Source organism: Lissotriton vulgaris, chromosome 1_2, assembly GCF_964263255.1.
Source record: "Lissotriton vulgaris chromosome 1_2, aLisVul1.2, whole genome shotgun sequence".
Classification (NCBI taxonomy): Eukaryota; Metazoa; Chordata; class Amphibia; order Caudata; family Salamandridae; genus Lissotriton; species Lissotriton vulgaris.
Genome location: NC_141686.1, coordinates 140898896 through 140919097, shown reverse-complemented (window position 1 = coordinate 140919097; position 20202 = coordinate 140898896). Strand labels below are relative to the sequence as shown.

At 44.9% G+C, this 20202-nt stretch overlaps 1 protein-coding gene across 1 annotated transcript in view; it reads left to right on the top strand.

Annotated features, from left to right (window-relative positions):
• The window catches only part of NUP205 (nucleoporin 205), a 967082-nt gene extending 949387 nt beyond the window's left edge, over window positions 1–17695 (top strand). The window contains exons 39-43 of the mRNA XM_086952983.1: window positions 780–946; window positions 1046–1169; window positions 15480–15605; window positions 16217–16287; window positions 17373–17695. Coding sequence (XP_086809109.1) covers window positions 780–946; window positions 1046–1169; window positions 15480–15605; window positions 16217–16287; window positions 17373–17525 — 641 coding nt within the window. The 3' untranslated portion in view covers window positions 17526–17695. The remainder of the gene's footprint in view (window positions 1–779; window positions 947–1045; window positions 1170–15479; window positions 15606–16216; window positions 16288–17372) is intronic.
• Window positions 17696–20202: the final 2507 nt, after the last annotated feature.

Here is a 20202-nt window from a genome sequence, read left to right as displayed (position 1 = left end):
TATAGCTTGTAAGTATTTAGTGTTCATTTGATGTCGTACACGCCAGCCGCAGACATGGACACACTAGACTGCCGAGCTCTTTAACAACATTCTCTCTGCTTGGAGCTAAGCAGCAGATGGAGCTTGGACCTTAAATGGATCATATAACTTGATTGGATTCGAAGCAAGAGCTTCGTCCTTATGATATATTAGTGTTTTTGTCCGAGACCCATTCGTTTCCTTATTGAATTTTTTTTTTCCAAATTTGTTGTGATTGTTTCTATCTACTTTTTAAGCCACCTCTCTGTGCCAGTCCCCGATATTCGTTCACTTTCATTAAAGGTAATATTCTAAAACGTCTCCAGGAGGGCACGATTACTGAAGGTGCACATAGAATGAGGTTTGCTGATTTTTAGCTGTAATATTTGGCCTTTGCAGAGGAAATTTATAGAAAGTCTTGGAATGTGCTTTGCGGACATGTCCATATTGAGGTTTGGTAATTTGGAACTTGTTGGCTGCAATCACCATGCCCCTATCATCGATTAGTGTGTTTCACAAATCTTTCTTTTCATTACCTCCGCCCCTTCTCATAATTCGCTTTTTCAATCGAGGTGTGTCTGTCTGTCGGAAATATAACTTTCTGTGAAAGTCCCATATTCTCCATAGGACGCCCTCTCCCCTGTCGTAAAAACAAATGTAGATATAGCTCCAGCAATGGCCAACTGGGGAGAAAGGTGGGAAGCAACCTGCAGTTATGGAAAGAATTGCTGAACTGAAGTCACTCTAGTCATTTCTTCCAGACTCCCAAGCTACCATGGTCCCATCTTGGCGTCTGCCCAGCCTGGGGATTGTTGTCTACCTGCTAAAGCAAAGCGCCAGCGACTTCTTGAGTTACTACGACAGCCATCGCCAGAGTGTCAGCAAGTTGCAGAATGTCGAGCAGCTGCCTCCAGATGAGATAAAGGAGGTATGAACAGAAATGCGACAGTGCCTGGGTGCTGGTCTGCTGTGAGTTATATTGATTAGGTGCATGGTATAAAAGCTTTCTCCCTTCTTCCTCCTGTAGCTGTGTCAGTCTGAGATGCCTATCGGTGTGGACAAGATCTCAACAACTCAGAAATACATCCTGGCCAGACAGCGCTTGGTGAAGCTGATAAACAACCGCGCTAAGCTGCTTTCCCTCTGCTCCTGTATCCTTTGTGGATGAGCGCCCTGGTAATGGGGGTTAACGGGTGAAGGAATACTTGGCACCAAAACACCACTTTTCAATCTCTTCAACAAATCAGTGTTTCCTTGCAGCTGTTCTAGGTTTTATTCAATTGAGCTAAAGCACCTGGTAAGGTCGGGACTGGAAAAGTGGAGTCCCAGTGGGATGTGCAGTCAGTGAAAGAAACCAGAGGTTTCTCCGAAAATCACAGCCCTGTTTGTGTTATCTTGGTGATATATTGTGAGTGACAGAGGCGGTTGTTAAGTAAAGCCCTGAATTCATTGCAGGTTTAATCTGGCGTTTGTGGTAATCCAGCGTCTTAGAGTGCTCTCATTTTGTGTAAAGGGAGGATCTCCGTCCACTGAGCACGATTCTTCAAGGGCCGCCATGAGAGAGAATCATGATGTTGCCGAAGATCGAGGAGAGCGGTCCACCCCCCTCCCCCCCTCTTGCCCCCCCCACTCCCCCCTCTTGCCCCCCCACTCTCTCTCCCCCCCTTCCCCCCCCCCCCCCCCCCCCCCCCCCCGAGGCAAATTGGCGGCTTCCACTGTGCTGCCCAATGTAATGGGAGATGTGTCCCAGCACGCCTACAGGGTCTACGCTACTCCCAGAGTGCCTAGGGACGCCTGTGGTGATCTTGTGTTTTTTTTTTGGGGGTGGGGAGAGGTTGGGAGTCCGACCCTTCCCTCCCTGGAAAGCCCTTGAACACTCGGCAAACTCTTAGTATGGAAAAGGGTCCATGGATGCCTGAACCCCAACATGGCCAACAATGATGACTTTTTCCCCCTTGCTGAACTTTTCCTTTCTCAACCCTTCCAGGACTGTGCCTGACCTCAAGAGGAGGTCTGGAATTCTTTCGGTCCATGGTTCCCCCCTGACCCCAAGATGGCTGCCACAGTTTTCCCTACCACCGGACTCCGAACAGACCTTGATCACATTCCCGATCAGCCTATATGGTAGCCCCAGATCCTCCTCTGGCTTGTTTTTTACCTCTCGTAGCCTATGTATCTATTCAAAACTGTATTTCACGAATGTTGAAACCTGAGCAACATGGCTGATGCCCAGTGGAGTTGCTATACAACTAATGATGGCATTGGCACTAGTTTTCCCCCTCGACAGTCAACTACACAGCCGGACATTGGACACAGTTCTTCTTCGTCTCCCTGCTATGGCTCCTTCCTCCCCTCCTTTCCTACAAATTCTCTCAACCTTGTTGTTTGTTTACTGTACCTTATTACGTTATTGCAACTGATGTAATTTGGAACGCAATGCTCCTCTGTTATAGTGCTCTGATACTTCCGGGTCTAGCCAGCGACACATAATACTTCTTGATGTACCTTGTAATGTAACGATCCCCTGGTTAAGCGCTCCGATACCTCCGGGTCTAGACAGCGCTATATAACCTTCTCAAATCAAATAAACTAAAAACTGGTTTTCCTGAACGTTGAGACCTGAGCAACATGGCTGTTGGCCGGTGGAGCTGCTAGACAGCTAATGAGGAGATTGGCCCTGATTTCCCCCTTGACCGTCACGTACCCAGCCGGACATTGGGAACAGTTCCTCCTCGACTCCAACTATTACTCCTTCCTCCCCTCCCTCCTACGAATTCTTGAAACATTGTTTATGTGTAATGTACCTTACTTTGCTCTTGTATCTGATGTAATGTTTAACGCAACGATCCTATATGTAAAACGCTCCGATACCCTCTTGGGTCAAGTTTACGCTATATAAAACTTTATAAATAAAGAAAATCTTTATCATTCCTTGGAGAGGTTGACGTGAGCCTGGGCAGCCGCACCAGGGCAGGCCACTGGGCAGCAGACTCTGGGCTGTAGAGGAAGCAAGTCTGCGAGGGATAGAAATGCAACTCCGTGATTGTGTCCAAACTAATCCGAGTGTAGAACTGGGATTTAGGGAATAGAGTGACCCGTGTGCCTTTGATTTATCAGGACAGTCGGTTTTCCAAGGTGTACCCCAGCAGATTTCAGTATAAATAGTGTGTGTCTAGTTTCAGAGATGATAAACTGATCACAGAGAGGCACGTTTCATGTGAAGAATGCAGAGTTGGTTGTAAGCTCTCAGCAGAAATTAATTTAATTAGAACCGATGATGCTGTGTAAAGGTTGCTTTTAATTGCCTGTTATAGCGGTCTGTGTCTTCTGTGTTGGTGAGCACCGTCGTTATAGTCCTTCTGTTCCTCTTGGAACTTACTAATGCGTGATCGTACGTCCATGTTAGTGAAATGTTGTGGTGCTTGGTTTTCAAACTCTGGTCACCCTGTTACAGTGTGGAGACCAGTTGATGCATAGGTGGTGGTGGTGACAGCAGGTCGCTTTCTGGACCAGATATGCCCCTGGTTTATAAAACAGCTACTTTTGTGCTGTGCTGGCGTGCTTTTTTGTACAAGGCCCTTTAAGTGTGGAAGAAGATATACTAAGAGCCTGGAGAACAAGAGTAACTAGGGACAGCAACTTGGGTTACTCTAAGCACCCTCGCTAACTTTTGGAATCTTTCTTGGTATGTCTTGTCTTCTTGTAAAAAAGAAGGTAGTTATCAGTAGCAGTTGGACGTGTGATCATCAAGGAATAAGGCTTGTAATCTCACTGCGTTAGGAATTGAAATAAAGCGTGCCATTGTGTTTGTTTTGCAGAGGTCTCTTTAGATGTCCTTTTGTGGCTGCCATCTTTGGTCTTTGATTGGGGAAGGTTGTGGCCTTAGAACTAGATCCCTACCTGTCCCGATTGAAGAACAAAAATGGGTAGAATATATTTTGAATTTATATGCCGGAAATGGAATGGAAACTGCTCAGATTAGAAAAAAAGAGAACAATTCTACTATTGTTCCACCCTCTGAAAAAACTATTGAACTAGCCATCAAGGGTATGTGTTCTTCTGGAGCAATGGGTCCGGACGAGCTCCCTATCTCTGTACTAAAACAGAATAGCGTTATCTGGAGCAAGATCCTCTTTCCAGTGTTTAAATTTTGTTTTTTGCACGCCGTAATTCCTCCTTCTTGGAAGGGCAGCATTCTGGTCCCCCTGTATAAAAAGGAGACAGAAATGTTCCCCAAAATTATCAACAGATTGCCCTCCTTGACGCCATTGGAAAAATGTTTGCTAGATGTCTTTTGCAATTAATTAATGATTGGGTAGCTGAGAATAATGCATTGCCGTTTGAGCAGACGGGGTTTCGAAAAAAGCATGGCACCGTGGACAATTTGACCGCCCTACAAGTGTTATCAGAGAAATACATCAAACTCCGTGGAGGGAGAATATATGCAGGATTCATAGATTTCTCCACGGCCTTTGACAAGGTGGATCATCCCTTGTTGTGGAGAAAGTTATCGGACCTGGGTATGCCATCTGAACTTTTAGACTTGGTCCGAGAGCTCCACTCTGATACTTGGTGCAAAGTGCTTTTGGGAAGGGAAAGGGGCCTCTCCCAAGCTATCCTGTCTGCCAACGGGCTAAAGCAGGGGTGTCTGCTGGCACCATGATTGTTTTCCTAATACTTAGCTGATCTTCTACAAACTCTTTCGTCAAGCGTTGGTATTGCCCCGACCTTGGGGGGCAAACCAATAGCATGTTTATTATATGCAGACGACATTTTAATTTTGGACTTGACCCCCACTGGACTGAATATTCGGCTGCAAGCTCTGCACGGATTTGCAGAAACACATCATTTAAGGATAAATGTATCCAAGAGTAAAGTCATGTGTTTAGTGGGAAGGAAAAAACAAAAATATGGGAGTTTTTTCTGGAACATAGGGGGCCTTGGATTGGAATCTTATACTTTTCTAGGGAAAATAATTTCTAGCACACTGAGTGATAAGGGCCATATAGCCAACAATGTTCGTAAGGCAATGTCTCATGAGAGGGGTTTAAATACCCTCTATAGATCCACCGGTCAGAGGCATTTTGCCTACCTATTGGAGGTGTTCAGAGCTAAAGTCCTGTCCTCCTTACTATACGGCATAGAATTACTCGAAGTGGGGAAATTGGGCTTTTTGAACACCAGAGAGGAAGATTTTACGGAAATTGTGTATGGTTAATAATGCATGTAATATAGCAGCTTTTAGTTTGGAATTCGGTATACGTAGTGCTTGGGTCCAGGGCCTTGCTGGGGTAGTATGGTGGGTCTCCAGCTTGGCGAATGGTGAACCTGGTACCCTAAGATATTTGATTCAAAAAGAACTTCTCGGACCCTTAAAGGAGTACACCACAATTGTAAAGAATTTTAGACTAGCAGTTAAATTACTGAAATTAGACGAATTGTCACTCTTTTCGTTATCTGCTAATCAGTTAAAACTGACTCTAAAATTAGCCTCATGGAATCTAAGTTTTGATCTAGACAGAGGCCCTTACGGTAAAAAGAGGTCCGCTACCAATTATTAATCAATATCAAATTAGAATTCCTCAACCTTACATTGCCTGGAATCTTCCCCAAAGGGTACGTCGTTTTTTGTTTCTCCTGAGGCAGGACCTACTCCCTTTAAATGTTTTATTGCCAAAATGGTATGGCTCTTCAGTAATGTGTAAATTTTGCAACAAATTTAAACAGGATGTTAATCATGTGTTATTTGTTTGTCCGGCTCTAAAAAAATATCGTCTTAAATGGTTAAAACCTACCTGTTTAAGACTCGGTATTGCTTCCGCTTTATTGGAAGCTATTTGTAATCCACCAAAGGAGAGGTTTTGTTGTGCAATTTTTAACTTTTTTAAAAGTTTTATGGAAATATACTAGTTTTGTTCTTTGTATATTGTAATGCCATTGTTTGATGATTTTATGTAGACCTCTGTTATGAGTTCCAAAACATAAATAAATAAAACTTGAAACTTGGCTGCCATCTTTGAAGGACATGGTTGCAACTGCAAACTAAAGTGAAGCTTTTACTTTTATTATGTGATCTATTACAGATTCAATGAGGTCAGGCCTAGAACTGTTAGCTAAAACATTTATTTGAACTAGCAAACAGTTTATTCTACCAGATGGAGGGTTGCCGCAGAAACCTTGATGTGTAACACCCTCATTGTGGAATGTGTAAACCAAACATGCGAAAGAAGGTGCGTGCTTCCTATAATGGGTGTAGTGTACATAGACTTAAGACAAATGAGCATTCCTACCGTTTTGTATTCTTTTATACACTGAGTGTGACTAAATGATGCCATATTGAAGAAGGAAATGACACTGGGACAAAGTTTTGGGGAATTTTTTAGGGTCACAGCAGTATTATTGTGTTATGCCATTTATATTATGTTGCGAAGGACAGTGCAGCATGTTATTAGTAGGTAGGTGATGGTCACTATTGAGCTAGTGACAGGTCTGGGTGGTGAGAACCTAAGAGTATGTCACATTGCATTGGTGACATGTTTTTTGCGGTGGAGGGACATTAAATGATTTATGTATTTTTTTAACTTTTTTCCTCTAGTTGAATGGCCTCCGAGTCCTCTTGGCATTGTGCAGATGCCTGTTCACTCATACTAAACCCAGTAGGCAGCACGCCTACTTTTGGGAGGCAATGCTGACTGGCACTACAGGTGTGCACTGTAATAATGTCAGGTCTGCATGTCTTCGCTCACAGTCGCTGCCTGCATAACTGCAGATGGTAGTGTCCGGCTGCTGCTTCTGCTGGAGGTGTGAGCTGCACTCCAGGCCTGTCGGACGCCTCAGCCGCAGAGTGCTTGGGGATGGAGTGTCTGCTGTTCGTCACTGGCTGACCAGTTATTCAATGAGATCGTACGCTGTCTTCAACTGACCACGTCCTTCATCCCATTTCTTTGCAGATTGTTGATCAGATATTGCTATCTAGCAAAATACCGCATTTTTAAGATCATCTTATAAAATGTCGTAGAGTAGTAACTGCCGCAGTATTGTGAAGGGCAGTATAGATTCATTATTCTAATGGATGCTTCCACCTGTAGATTCTGCACTTGTTGACTATCCCCAGGTGCCACACTGGAACTGCAACCTTTGCACCAGATCTCCACGCGGGGTCGACGGTTCTGGGTCCACGCAATTTAACGCTAATCTGAAGCGACTCTGGTTTATACATTTTTCTCCAGGGATTTTCAACAAACCGCTCTTTTACAGGAGCGCTAAGGGCTATGACTTCCTATGAAGTCGGTGTTTAAGTGCTGCTTCTCCGGTAGCTGCTTTTTGGTTGTGGCACCGCTACTCGTCACGAGAACACCTTCTCAACCCTACTGATTTAAATGGCGGCCGTCTTGGTGCGTTGCTTGCTGCTGGAGTTAGAAGTGTAATATAACAAAACATTGACCGAATAGGTTGTTTACTGAATCTTTAAATATTAACTTAGACCAAAAATTCTAAGTTCATGTGATTTATTTCACATTACTTATAACTCCAAACGTATCTACATCAACAGTTAATAATGTCATAAGCTAAATAACACATTTTTCAGTATAACATACTTATGAGAATGTGCCACAGTTAAACATTACAAGTGAAAGACCAACATATTGTACATGTGAAAAAACATATCAGAAGTCACAAGTAATGTGAAATAAGTCACATTAACTTTTCATTTTTGGTCTAAGCTCATATGTAAAGATTCAGTAAACAACCTATTCGGTCAATATTTTGTTGTATAATATTGGAGTGGTTCAGGCCGAATAGTGACAAGACCCAAGCCTTTTTTGTTTTCCCTGGAGTTAGAAGTGTTATCAGCTGCGCCATTAATAGAAACCCATCTGCCGCTAAAATAATTAAAGGGATAACTACCTTTCCCTTTATATGGGTTTAGTTGTCTGAACGTTGTCATTTTCTGTAAACTTACGGATGCAGGTATTGGGGTGTGCCTCTTTAGTGCACTGAGGGGATATCAGTAAAAAAGCAGGAATATAGCTTTGAAATAATTGGCATGTAAAACATGCAACAAACATGAGGATACGGTAATCTGGCTTTAAAAAAAATAGTGTTTTCTATTATAGTACTTTAATAATAAGCAGAAGCTGTCCGCCGTAGTACATCCGACTTAAACTCTGCATTGACAAGTATTCATTGAAAGTGAGTCTTTTTAAACATGATCTGAGAAACATCCCTGCTCTTAATGACCGTGCAGTTAGTGAACTAAGATGAAAGTCCGTTGTTCGGACCCTAGATTTGAGTGTATTATCTTACCCTATGACGGAGTCTGGGGCACTCCGGCAGTGGACCTTACCAGGGAATGCAGATCTCTGCGGCTTTGTCTCATTGGCGCTCTCAACACCCCACCCAGTGCTGCAGTGATGGTCGCCAGGCGATGCCACAAAGGCACTTCTTCCCCTGCACTTGTTGTCCTTGAACAATTAAGTTTAGTGATAACGTTTTAGTTCTATTTCAGTTCTGTTGAACCAGTTATACTAACACACCTGAAAACAGTGATTTGTCAAGGAAAGTATAGGGCTGGAAATGATTCCTGGATGGCATGGAGTCATTTTGTTTACCTAGTATGGCGGTCGTGAGCATGCTGTCAAACTAGAAACTTCCACTGAAATACTTCGGTCTGACAGTAGTTATTTTGCAAACATGGGGTAAATAGTAAAGTTCGAGGCTTGTGGGCTGCTGAATTTATATCTGTGCATAGATCGCCGCCTAGTGTTGGGTCCGGATGATTGCACATTGTTGTCCTGGAAGAGTCTTCGAAGTATCACGAGATAGGTGGCTCCTCCCCTGGACTACAGTGCGCATGGGCATCCTCTCCATCCTCAGATTGGTTTTTTCCGCCATTGGGTTCGGATGTGATTTTCAACTCGGAGTTCGGAATCGATAAAAAACTTTTCTAGTAGGCCAAAAGGCCTTCGGGGTTGCCGGTATTGTTATTCGATCGGTGCCGACAATTTTTTTTCTGTACTTTTCTACTCAGAACGTCGACTCGGTCCGCGTGGTCTTTTCGACACCAAGGGACCGATCGTCGATGGAACGAAGTCCATTCAAAAGATGCCCCAACTGTAACTCAAAATTTCCACACATAGATAAACACCCCGTGTGTAACAAGTGTTTATCTCCGGAACACAATGAGGCCGACTGCTTAGCTTGTGCACAGTTTCGATCATAGAAGACACTTCGGATTCGAAGAGCAGCGAGGCAGACGATGCAGAAACCAGCGCCTGACCCGTAAAACATCTTTGATGACGACGAAGAGGTCGTCGTAGCTGAGGACTCAGACCAGCAGTCGGAGCAGGGGTCGGAACATGACTCCAACTACTACGTCGAAGATGACATCGTCGAGGTAGGGGAGCCCAGTACATTTACTGATACGCTTCCAGAGGCTCAGGTCGAGGCATCGCCGGAAGACCTTAGCCAAAATCCTAACATAGATTCTATAGCCCCGCAATATAGCCCGGCTAAGAATATAAGGCAAGAGCCATCAGTGCACTATTACCATTCCAAGGTAATATCGAAACCGAAAGTAATGGAAGCTAAACAGAAACCGAAACTGATAGACTTTACAGTCTTCGGACCGAAAGGTGCGGATCCATCGGCGCCGACCAAACACAAAACGGTCGTCGAGCCGGCTGGGTCGCATATGAGGGTTGTCGAGCCGAGAGCCAGTACACCCAAGGACATGCCTAGGCTAAAGGCCGTAGAATCGACGAGATCGATGTCGACTCCAGGCAACACAAACAAAGGACTCCAGCAGAAAATGGTTGTCGAACCGAAACAGAAAGTCGACAAGCCAAAGACGGTGCAAACAAAGACACTCGAGCCGAAGGCAAGGATCGAAGCGAAGGGGTTGGTCGAGCCGAGGCAGCAAAACATCGCTCCGAAGACGACACAAGGCCAAAAAGTGGTCATCGAACAAACAAGACCAGTCGGGTCGATAACCATCACGGCACCGAAGAAGTTCATACATCCGAAAAAGACTGTTGATGCACAAAAGTCCCTCGGACCGATAAAATTTGGACTTCCAACGCACATGAGGCAAAAATCGGTTGAACCAACAACGGAAATAGAGCCGGCACAAACAAGGAAGGCGATAGCAGGGAGAAGAGCTCAAGCACATGAAGAGCAAGAGCCCTCGACAGAAGAACAGTCAAAACTGTATGTTGACCCTGATACTGGCAGAGTTACCCTATTAAAAAGGAAAATCAGACCAGACACTTACACTGAGACCTATAAAATACCACTAAAAAAGAAAAGAGACTCTTCTACATCACCAACTCTCTTTGACCCTATCAGACCACATGTGCAAGAGACTTATACATATTCTCCCACACGCACAGATGAGGATGTGGAATATGAGGATAATGAACTGTACAATTATCCTGTGGACAATGACCAGGACAACCAAAATCAACCATGGTCTGACCCTGTGGACTCTCAGCCCATTCAAGACAATGCTGCATACCCTGTTAAAACTTCGCCTACAGAGGACACAGCTGCTTTCAATGCATTGCTAGAAAGAGCAGCATACAACCACCACGTGGAGATGCATGCAGACCCCATTGAGGAAGACTTCCTCTTTGACACTTTCAACACTTCTGAAAGATCAGTCAAGACATTACCAATGTTAAAGGGGGTGCTTAAACACGCAGGAGACATATTTAGGGAAACAACAAGGGCACGGGTCATTAACCCCAGAATAGAGAAGAAGTATAGGCCAGCACCAGTGGACCCTACCTACATTAAGGGACAGCTGCCTTTAGACTCCTTGGTAGTGTCCAATGCACGTAAACGTGCTAATTCTCAAACTACTGGCGAGGCTCCACCTCCAGACAAGGAGTCTAAAATTCTGGAGGCTTCGGGCAAAAGGGTAGCTGCTCAAGCAGCTAACATATGGAGAATTTCAAATACACAAGCCCTGTTAGCCAGGTATGGCAGGGCCCACTACGACACACTAGAGCAAATTCTCCAGCATCTACCTGACCTTTATTAAGGAACAGGCAGCGTTCCTAATACAAGAGGGAAAACTTATATCCAACGCCTCCATCAAGTGTGCGCTAGATGAGGCAGACACAGCAGCCAGGGCTATCAATACCAGTGTCATGCTTAGACGACATTCGTGGCTCCGCATACCTGGGTTTAAAAATGAGGTTCAGAGCACTTTACTCAATCAACCTGTGAACCCTGATTATTTGTTTGGCCCTAATGTGGACACAATATTAGACAAAATGAAGGATACCGAGACAGCCAAGTCTATGGGAGCCTTACAGTCACAACAATACAGAGGCGGCTCCTTTCGTCGCTCCGGCAACAGAGGAGCTGCGAGAGGAGGCTCAACACAGCAAACCTCATACAACAAGGGGAACACGCAAAACACCTACAACAAAAACAGTAGAGGTGGATACCGTGGAAATAACAGCAAAGGTAAAGGACGAGGGAATAACACCACCAGATCCTCTACCAATACCAAACAGTGACTTCTTGTCACTACCCCCAGACCATGTAACACCGGTCGGGGGAAGATTACAGCAGTTCCTGCAAGTCTGGGAAAACATAACCACAGACAAGTGGGTGTGGCAAATTATCCAGCATGGCTATTGCCTAGAATTAACATCCACACCACCCAACATACCTCCAAGACACCGTCCTATGTTCGCAGAACTCCTACACTTATTGCAGCAAGAAGTCATCAGCATGCTACAAAAAGGGGCCATAGAACTAGTACCCTTAGAACACCAGGGTACAGGGGTGTACTCACTGTACTTCCTAATCCCAAAAAAGGACGGGTCTCTCAGGCCAATTTTGGACCTCAGGTCCCTAAACCAATACATTTTATCAGAGCATTTCCACATGCTCACTCTACAGCAGGTATTACCACTGTTGCTTCAAGGAGACTTCCTCTCAACACTAGACCTCAAAGACGCATATTTCCATATACCAGTACACCCAGCACACAGGAAATATCTCAGGTTTACAATACAAAATCAGCACTACCAATTCAAAGTCCTTCCTTTCGGGGTGACAACAGCCCCAAGAGTATTCACTAAGTGCCTAGCGACAGTAGCTGCACATCTGAGACGACAGCATATTCATGTCTATCCATATCTGGATGACTGGCTAATTCAAGCACAGTCAGCCCAGCAATGTGCCAGCCACATGTCACGCACTATTCACCTCCTGCACAGTTTAGGTTTCTCGCTGAACTACCCAAAGTCCCATCTCCAGCCTGCCCACGTACAACAGTACCTGGGAGCGACTACAGACACTCTGGCAGGGAAAGCACAGCCAAATTCTGTCAGAATAAACAGCATTCAGACGCTCGTCCAAAGGTTCAGGCCCCAACACTCACTGCCAGCCCGAGTGTTTATGCAACTGATAGGCATAATGGCCTCCTGCATTTTCATAGTCCCTCACGCAAGACTACACATGCGTCCGCTGCAGGAGTGCCTAGCACGTCAGTGGAACCAGGCTCAAGGACAATTAAATGACCTAGTGTCCTACAACTCTCTGCATTGGTGGAATCCACAAAACCTTTGCAAGAGACAACTGTTCCAAAAGCCTGTATCACAAATAGTCTTCACAACGGACGCATCCCTGATAGGGTGGGGAGCCCATGTCCTCCAACACACAGTGCAGGGCTTATGGACCACGCAGCAGAAAAAAATGCACATCAACCTACTGGAGCTGATGGCAATTTTTATGGCGATGAAAGCTTTCAAAGTCCATCTGTGCAACAAAAAAATGTTGATCCGGATGGATAACATGACTGCGATGTACCACATACAGAAACAGGGAGGAACACACTCTCCACAGCTGTCACATCTAGCTCAGAGCATGTGGAAGTGGGCCATTCAAAGAAACATTTTTCTCATGGCGGAACACCTCCCAGGCAAGGACAATCAAATAGCGGATCTGCTCAGCAGACACAGCCAAAAGGTGCACGAGTGGGAGATTCATCCCACAGTGCTTCAACCATACTTCCAACAGTGGGGACAACCAGAGGTAGACCTGTTCGTCACATAACAAAACGCAAAATGCCGGTACTTCGCCGCAAGGTTCCCACACCCACACCCGCAGTTTCAGGGCAATGCGATATGGATGAACTGGTCAGGCAAATTTGCCTACGCTTTTCCACCAGCACCGTTGATACCGCTAGTGGCACGCAAACTGCGCCAGCACTCCATGACGCTAATCCTGGTTGCTCCAACATGGGCGAGGCAACCGTGGTACACCACGTTCCTAGAACTTTCCGTGGTGCCTCATCAAAGACTAAAACTAACACTCAGTCTCTTAACGCAGAGCCATGGAAACATTCAGCACCCAGATCCGCACAGCTGAACCTTGCAATCTGGCTCCTGAAGTCATAGAGTTTGGCTACCTAAACTTACCTCCTGACTGCATGAACATTATCAAAGAGGCAAGACGACCTACCACAAGAGCATGCTATGCGGCAAAGTGGAAACGTTTTGTCATTTATTGTAACAACAATGACCTAAACCCACTAGACGCATCAACTCAAAATATCATATGCTATCTTTTGCACCTACACCGCTGCAACCTAGCTTATACATCCATAAGGATACACTTAGCTGCAATAGCAGCTTACCTTCAGAACAGGCAACATATTTCGCTATTCAGAGTGCCTGCAATTAAAGCATTCATGGAGGGGCTCAAACGAGTGATCCCACCAAGACACCCACCTTCACCTGTCTGGAACCTAAACGTTGTTTTAACCAGACTAATGGGACCACCTTTTGAACCTTTACACTCGTGTGAAATACAATTTTTAACATGGAAGGTGGCTTTTCTCGTAGCGATTACTTCGCTTAGAAGAGTTAGCGAGCTGCAAGCCCTAACTATTCAAGAACCATTCTTCAAAATTCACGCAAATAGGGTTGAGCTTAGGACAAACCCTAAATTCATGCCAAAAGTGGTATCCCACTTCCACATCAATCAAACAATAGAACTACCAGTGTTCTTCCCAAATCCACAGTCAGTTCCTGAAAGGGCTCTACACACACTAGATGTTAAAAGGGCTCTCCTATATTACATAGACAGGACAAAAGATTTCAGGAAGACAAAACAGTTGTGTGTTGCTTTTTCACCACAACACAAGGGCAACCCCATTTCTAAATCTGGGTTAGACAGATGGATAGTTAAGTGCATTTAAATATATTATCTTAAGGCAAAACGCACTTTAACATTTCCCCCAAGAGCGCATTCTGCAAGCAAAATGGGGGCATCCATGGCTTTCCTAGGAAACATTCCTCTAGAGGAAATATGTAAAGCAGCCACATGGACAACCATACATACTTTCACAAAACACTATTGTGTAGATGTACATTCCAAACAGCAAGCTGCTGTAGGACAGGCTGTTCTAAAAACTCTGTTTCAGACTGCTGCAGCTGGCACGGGCCACCACCGCTAAGGGAGAGACTGCTATACATTCTATGCACAGATATAAATTCAGCAGCCCACATGCCTTGAACGGAATATGCTACTTACCAGTATGCATTTGTTCTTGGCATGTAGGGCTGCTGACATTCATATCGCCCATCCCTCCTCCCCGGTGCCTGTCGCAGCTGTAGCATTCGCTCTAACTCTCACTTTCTTGCAGGGACATCTCTTACTGTACAACACTCCATCTCTGCCACAATGGCGAAAAACAATCTGAGGATGGAGAGGATGCCCATGCGCACTGTAGTCCAGGGGAGGAGCCACCTATCTCGTGATACTTGAAGACTCTTCGAGGACAACAATGTGCAATCATCCGGACCCAACACTAGGCAGCGATCTATGCACAGATATGAATGTCAGCAGTCCTACATGCCAAGAACAGATGCATACTGGTAAGTAGCCTATTCCTAACCATTAGAAGGGGGCGTCTGGTGTGCGCATGCATGCCTTGTGACGCTCTGGCCGCTTGTTTTTTGGGGGCTTTTGTTGCTTTACCGTTCTAATGTGGCCGATAGTTATTTCGGAACATTAAAATAAAAGGCAAGCATTGGCTCTGATCTCTTCAGGGCGAGACGTGTTCGCGTTGACAATGCTTATACCCCATTGCTTTACGTTACGTTAAGAGTTCTTTTTTGGTTGCTGCCGTGTCCGCATACATTGCGGGAGGATGGCCAGTATGAAGCTACAGAAGCGAATAGTGGGTTATGCCCGTGCACCATGTGCAATAATATACAACGATGGGGGACGGCGCCCCGTTTTCTGCTCTTCAGTTTCCGCCCTAGCCCACATGAGCTTCACTTAACGCGTTTTCCGAGTTGTCACTTGTTAAATTTGTCAGAAATAGCCACTATAGGATCTGCATGGTTAGAACACCGAGCGTTGAATGAATCCCTTCTTGTCTGCCCACATGTGTTGAATTTAACATTGATTTCCTTCACGAGTGATGTCTGCAGATATCATAGAAACGTGTCTTTTCATCCTCTGGCGCCATCTGGAGTACTTCTTGCTGCACTGCACCCCCAGTGATGCTCGGGACTCGCTGCTTTCGTCTGCGACGTCGTTCAGGGGGCAGCGGCAAGGTAATATATTATCAACGTAAGGAGAACGCTGTGGCTGAGCAAGCAGTCCAGGGCTAGCCCCCTCCTTCCGTCATGCTGGCACTTTTATAGAAAAAACGTACTGTAACCACTGCAGGCTCCTCTTCTCTTTTACGTTTTCTTCCCCCCATGGCTACACCCCTTTGATTCATTCTGTCTCTAGCTCTCCCCATACCAAATAGCACTATCCCCAAAAGCTGCTGATATCTCTGTTGATATCGATGTTAATACTAACCTTCTGTCCTAGTTGATGGCATGTCTGATTATTCTGAATGGAAGTACTGTGCCCCTGCATCTTTGTCTTTTGTCCTCTTAGCTCTCGGCTGCAGACCGCTTTAGTCACCTGTTCCCAGAGCGGCTCTTTCTGATGCACACAGTCTGCTTTGGGTCACCCCTGGCGCATGGCTGTGTTGTCTCTCACTTCCCAGTTCTGGACTTGAGGGCTTTTCTCCCAATGTTTGTCTTTTCTGGGCTTCTTGCTTCCAGTTTTTTTGTTCTATAACATGGTGTTTAATGGCTCTTTAGTGTTCTCCCTAAGCAAGAGATCATCACCGTAAAACATTTAGCTTTTATCCGTTTTTCCCCTTTTCTAGACACCTTCAATATGGACCCTAATTTGAGAAGCCTGGGAATGAATCGAGTGAGTCAGCAGGACCTGGAGCAGGTGAGAGATGAAACGAGTCTTGCCCTAACAAACACAAGCTTCACTGAATATTTCGTAGTTTGATATGTTTAATCTCGTACTAGCCTTGTGTCTAAGCACTACTGAAAACACAAATACAGTGCACTTAGTATCATCAGCATTTGCTGGAGATGTGATGGATTCCGGCTCTAGGTTGGGATGAGTAGCACGCCAAGGTTTCTGGCTGAAGGTGTAGGGATAAGAGTGTCTAGAGGAAACAGAATAGGAATTAGAACGTGTGGGTATATTCTGATAGGATGTCATTCATTTCAGTCTGAGATGAATTAATCCGAAGGAAAATAGTTGTCTTCTTTGGAGAGTTATAGTGAAGCAGTCTTGAGACTTTGGATTGGAGATCAGGAGTAAAACATTGGTAAGAAGAACAATATTGTCTATCCTCAACATGGCGCTGGCAAGAGAACTTTAACAATGAGATGTCTCCAAGGGAAGCCGTGCCCAGAGAGAAAAAAGCGAGGAGACATGAGCCAAGTAGTGAGGAATCATGACTGGGAGAGGGATGTGATTTGAGACTGAAGAGCGCCGTGGGACTGGATAAAGGTAGTATGGGGTAGTAGAACCAGTCGAACGCTATAATTTGTATTCCCTAGAGTAGTGGGTGTAGAAGAAACGGTAATGTGGTTGACTGTGTCAAATGCTCAAGGAGTATCTCAATAGAAGGTAGGCAATTGTGGCCTGCAGATATTATATAGTTGGAGATATAACAACGAGCAGTTTCCGTGAAATGTGGAGTCTAAAAGACCTATCTAATGGGGTTGATTAAAATATGGGTGTTGACAAATGAAGTGAGGCGGCTTAAGACACAGCTTGATTATAGAAAGGAAGTGTCTCTAGATGTTAGTTTGCTGGGTGGGATTGGTTGGCTGTGGCTCACAAATATAGTATGGGCTCTGGTTAGTGGACAGATAGGTCTGCAAGAGGAATCGGGAGAAGAAAAGGCAGTACAATTCCATAAGGTGATCAAGAAGTTAGTCAATGGAGCATCTTTTATTCTTAATTGTATGTGCTCTTTTGTTTTGCATTGACCTGACGTGTCTTTTTCTTTACAGCTTCAGAGCGAAGCAGCACTCACTTTTGGAGAATCGCTTCAGAAGAGATTACTGGATATTGAAAGCCTTTACTGCAAAGAGCGTTCTCGACATAGTTTTGTTCAGGCCCTTATCAGGCGAATTCGTGGCCTTCTCAGACTATCGAGATCCTAGAAGTGGCTAACCCTGTGCCAACAAAGAACTGCAAACCATGATCTGAATGTTAGGTTTCTATATTGTCCACTTTCTATATTGACACAAAAAATGGTTCCTGATTTTTTTATATCACAGAGGAATTGTGCATCTCATCGGAAGAACTGAAATAAAGTAACTTTTTTATGCTGTCTGCTGCCATTGTTAATGGAAGTGCCGAAGTAGTTCGAGATAGACAATTATAAAAGTGAAAACCGTCCCAAGAAAAAGTTGGATATATTTTGCAGTGAACTCCGGGCTGGTGGGTTTTTTTTATAAGCATTTCGTTTGCTTCTACTTGCCAGAGAAGAAGGCGGCAGTCTACAACCAGGCTGGGAGATGCTAGAGCTGTTATCACTTATGATTTGCACCCATCTTCTCTCAGAAGAAAAATGAATTATCTAAAATGCATACCTAGAAACAAAGAAGTGCCCATTATTTCAACTCATTACTTCTAGACCACAGCCCAAACAAGTTGGTGAATTTACATTTTCAGTGTTCTATCCTAAAACACCAAAATTGTGTATATTACTTGCAAGCCAAATAACTAGCAGCAGACATTGGGCTCCATATTACTGGAAAGTGGGATGTTGTTTATTTATTTATAAAGCACCAGAATCGACCCCCAAAGAGGTGTCTCTGTGCTCGAGACGGGCAGCATATGGAGAGACTGTAAGCTCAAAATCAGAAACAGAAAAGGAGGGTCTTTAGCTGTTTAATGAAGTAAAGATGTTCTGTTCACTGTCTTAATAGCAAAGGGAGCTTGTTCCAGTACCAGGGGCCTAGATAGGATATTTCTTTAGACAGGTAGTCTGCAAAGCATTACATTTTATTGAAACGTTCATTTTAGTTAACTATTTTTCAATGCAGTATGAGTGAAATGATCATTTTATCTGTGATGAACAAGATGTCAAATTTGACAGCTTGCCATCATCCTAGACACCCTGTGAAATCGGACTACTATAGACTGGCGAACCTCTAGCTAGAATTTCAAAAATGAAGAAAACACTGTTTGTAAAAATGTAACAAGAAAAGCACACTCGGAAATATTTATGAGAAGGGAAAGGCACAAAAAAACAGGCAAGACTTAGTGTGAGATGAGAGGACTCAAAATCAATGCGAGGCAGGACTGAGCCCTCTTGCTCTGTCCACCGTTTGCAGGTAGAGCAGCAAATACACTCCATAGCCACGGGTACATGACACCATCCTCCGGTGAGATGTGACTGGTGACATAAAGAAGCCTTAGGAAAGGAGTAGGGACTCTGTACCACAGAGACGAGTCCTACAGGCATACACAACAGCCTAGTGGAGGAGAAGCTGGACAGGCCCAAGCTCTGAAACCTGGAGGCCTCTGCGCTGTGCAGCGCTACTGCCGAGGTGAGTGGGCAGAACACAGAGGTCCTTGGCCGGTGGCTGACGGCACCGCAACACAAAAAGGAGGTTCGAGAGCAGGTCTGGTTGCCTAGCAGAGGGGGATGGAGGTGCAAGGCGGACACACGTTGTGTGCTTAAGTAGGGCTGGGAGGTCCCAAGAGGAATTGCTCCGGTCCACAGAGTTGAACGTAAGAGACCGAAAAAATGAAAAAAGATACAGATACCGCCAAATCTATGGGAGCCCTGCAGTCACAGGCTCCCAGACGTTCATTTCTACACTCATCCTATCGAGTTGCCACCAGGGGGTACTCTTCAGACACACCTTCTACCTCATACAAAGCCCCTACACAGTCCACTTACAGCAAGGGCTAACCAAGGGTTGGTTACAGGGGTAACAATAACAAAGGCAGAAGTAAAAATAACTCCCGCTCTGCCTCTACCCCTGCCCAATGGCTCCCTCCCCCTTTCCCGTCCCACTCCACTCCTGTCAGGGGAAGACTTCAACAATACCTGCCGGCCTGGGAAAACATCACATCAGACAGGTGGGTGCTCCAAATAATTAAATCCGGTTACTGTCTAGAATTAACATCCACCCCCCAAACATACCACCCAAGCAGGGTCCAATGTCAAAAGAACATTTAACACTGCTCAGACAGGAGGTAATATCCCTCCTGCAGAAAAATGCAATAGAAATAGTTCCAGAGCATCAGAAAAACAAATGAGTATACTCCCTATATTTCCTAATACCAAAGAAGGATGGATCTCTAAGACCCATCCTAGACCTCAGACCTCTAAACATTTACATACAGACGGATCTTTTTCGTATGGTCACACTCCAACAAGTCCTTCCACTTCTGGTACTAAACGACTTCCTTGTCACTCTAGATCTCAAGGACGCCTACTTCCATATTCCCATCCACACAGCGCACAGAAAATATCTCAGATTTGTGCTAGACGGGCAGCACTACCAGTTCAAAGTGCTCCCATTTGGAGTCACAACAGCGCCACGGGTTTTTACCAAATGCCTAGCAGTAGTAGCAGCACACTTAAGAAGACAACATATTCATGTCTTCCCATATCTAGACGACTGGCTCATAAAAGCCAGCTCATACAGCCAGTGTGTACAACACACTCACGCTACTGTTCAACTGCTTCACGACTTGGGATTCACAGTAAATCACACTAGATCGCATCTGCAACCCTCGCACATAAAACAGTATTGCGGCGCTACAATAAACACCTAACTAACACTAGCTTATCCCTCTGTAGCCAGGATAACAAGTGTA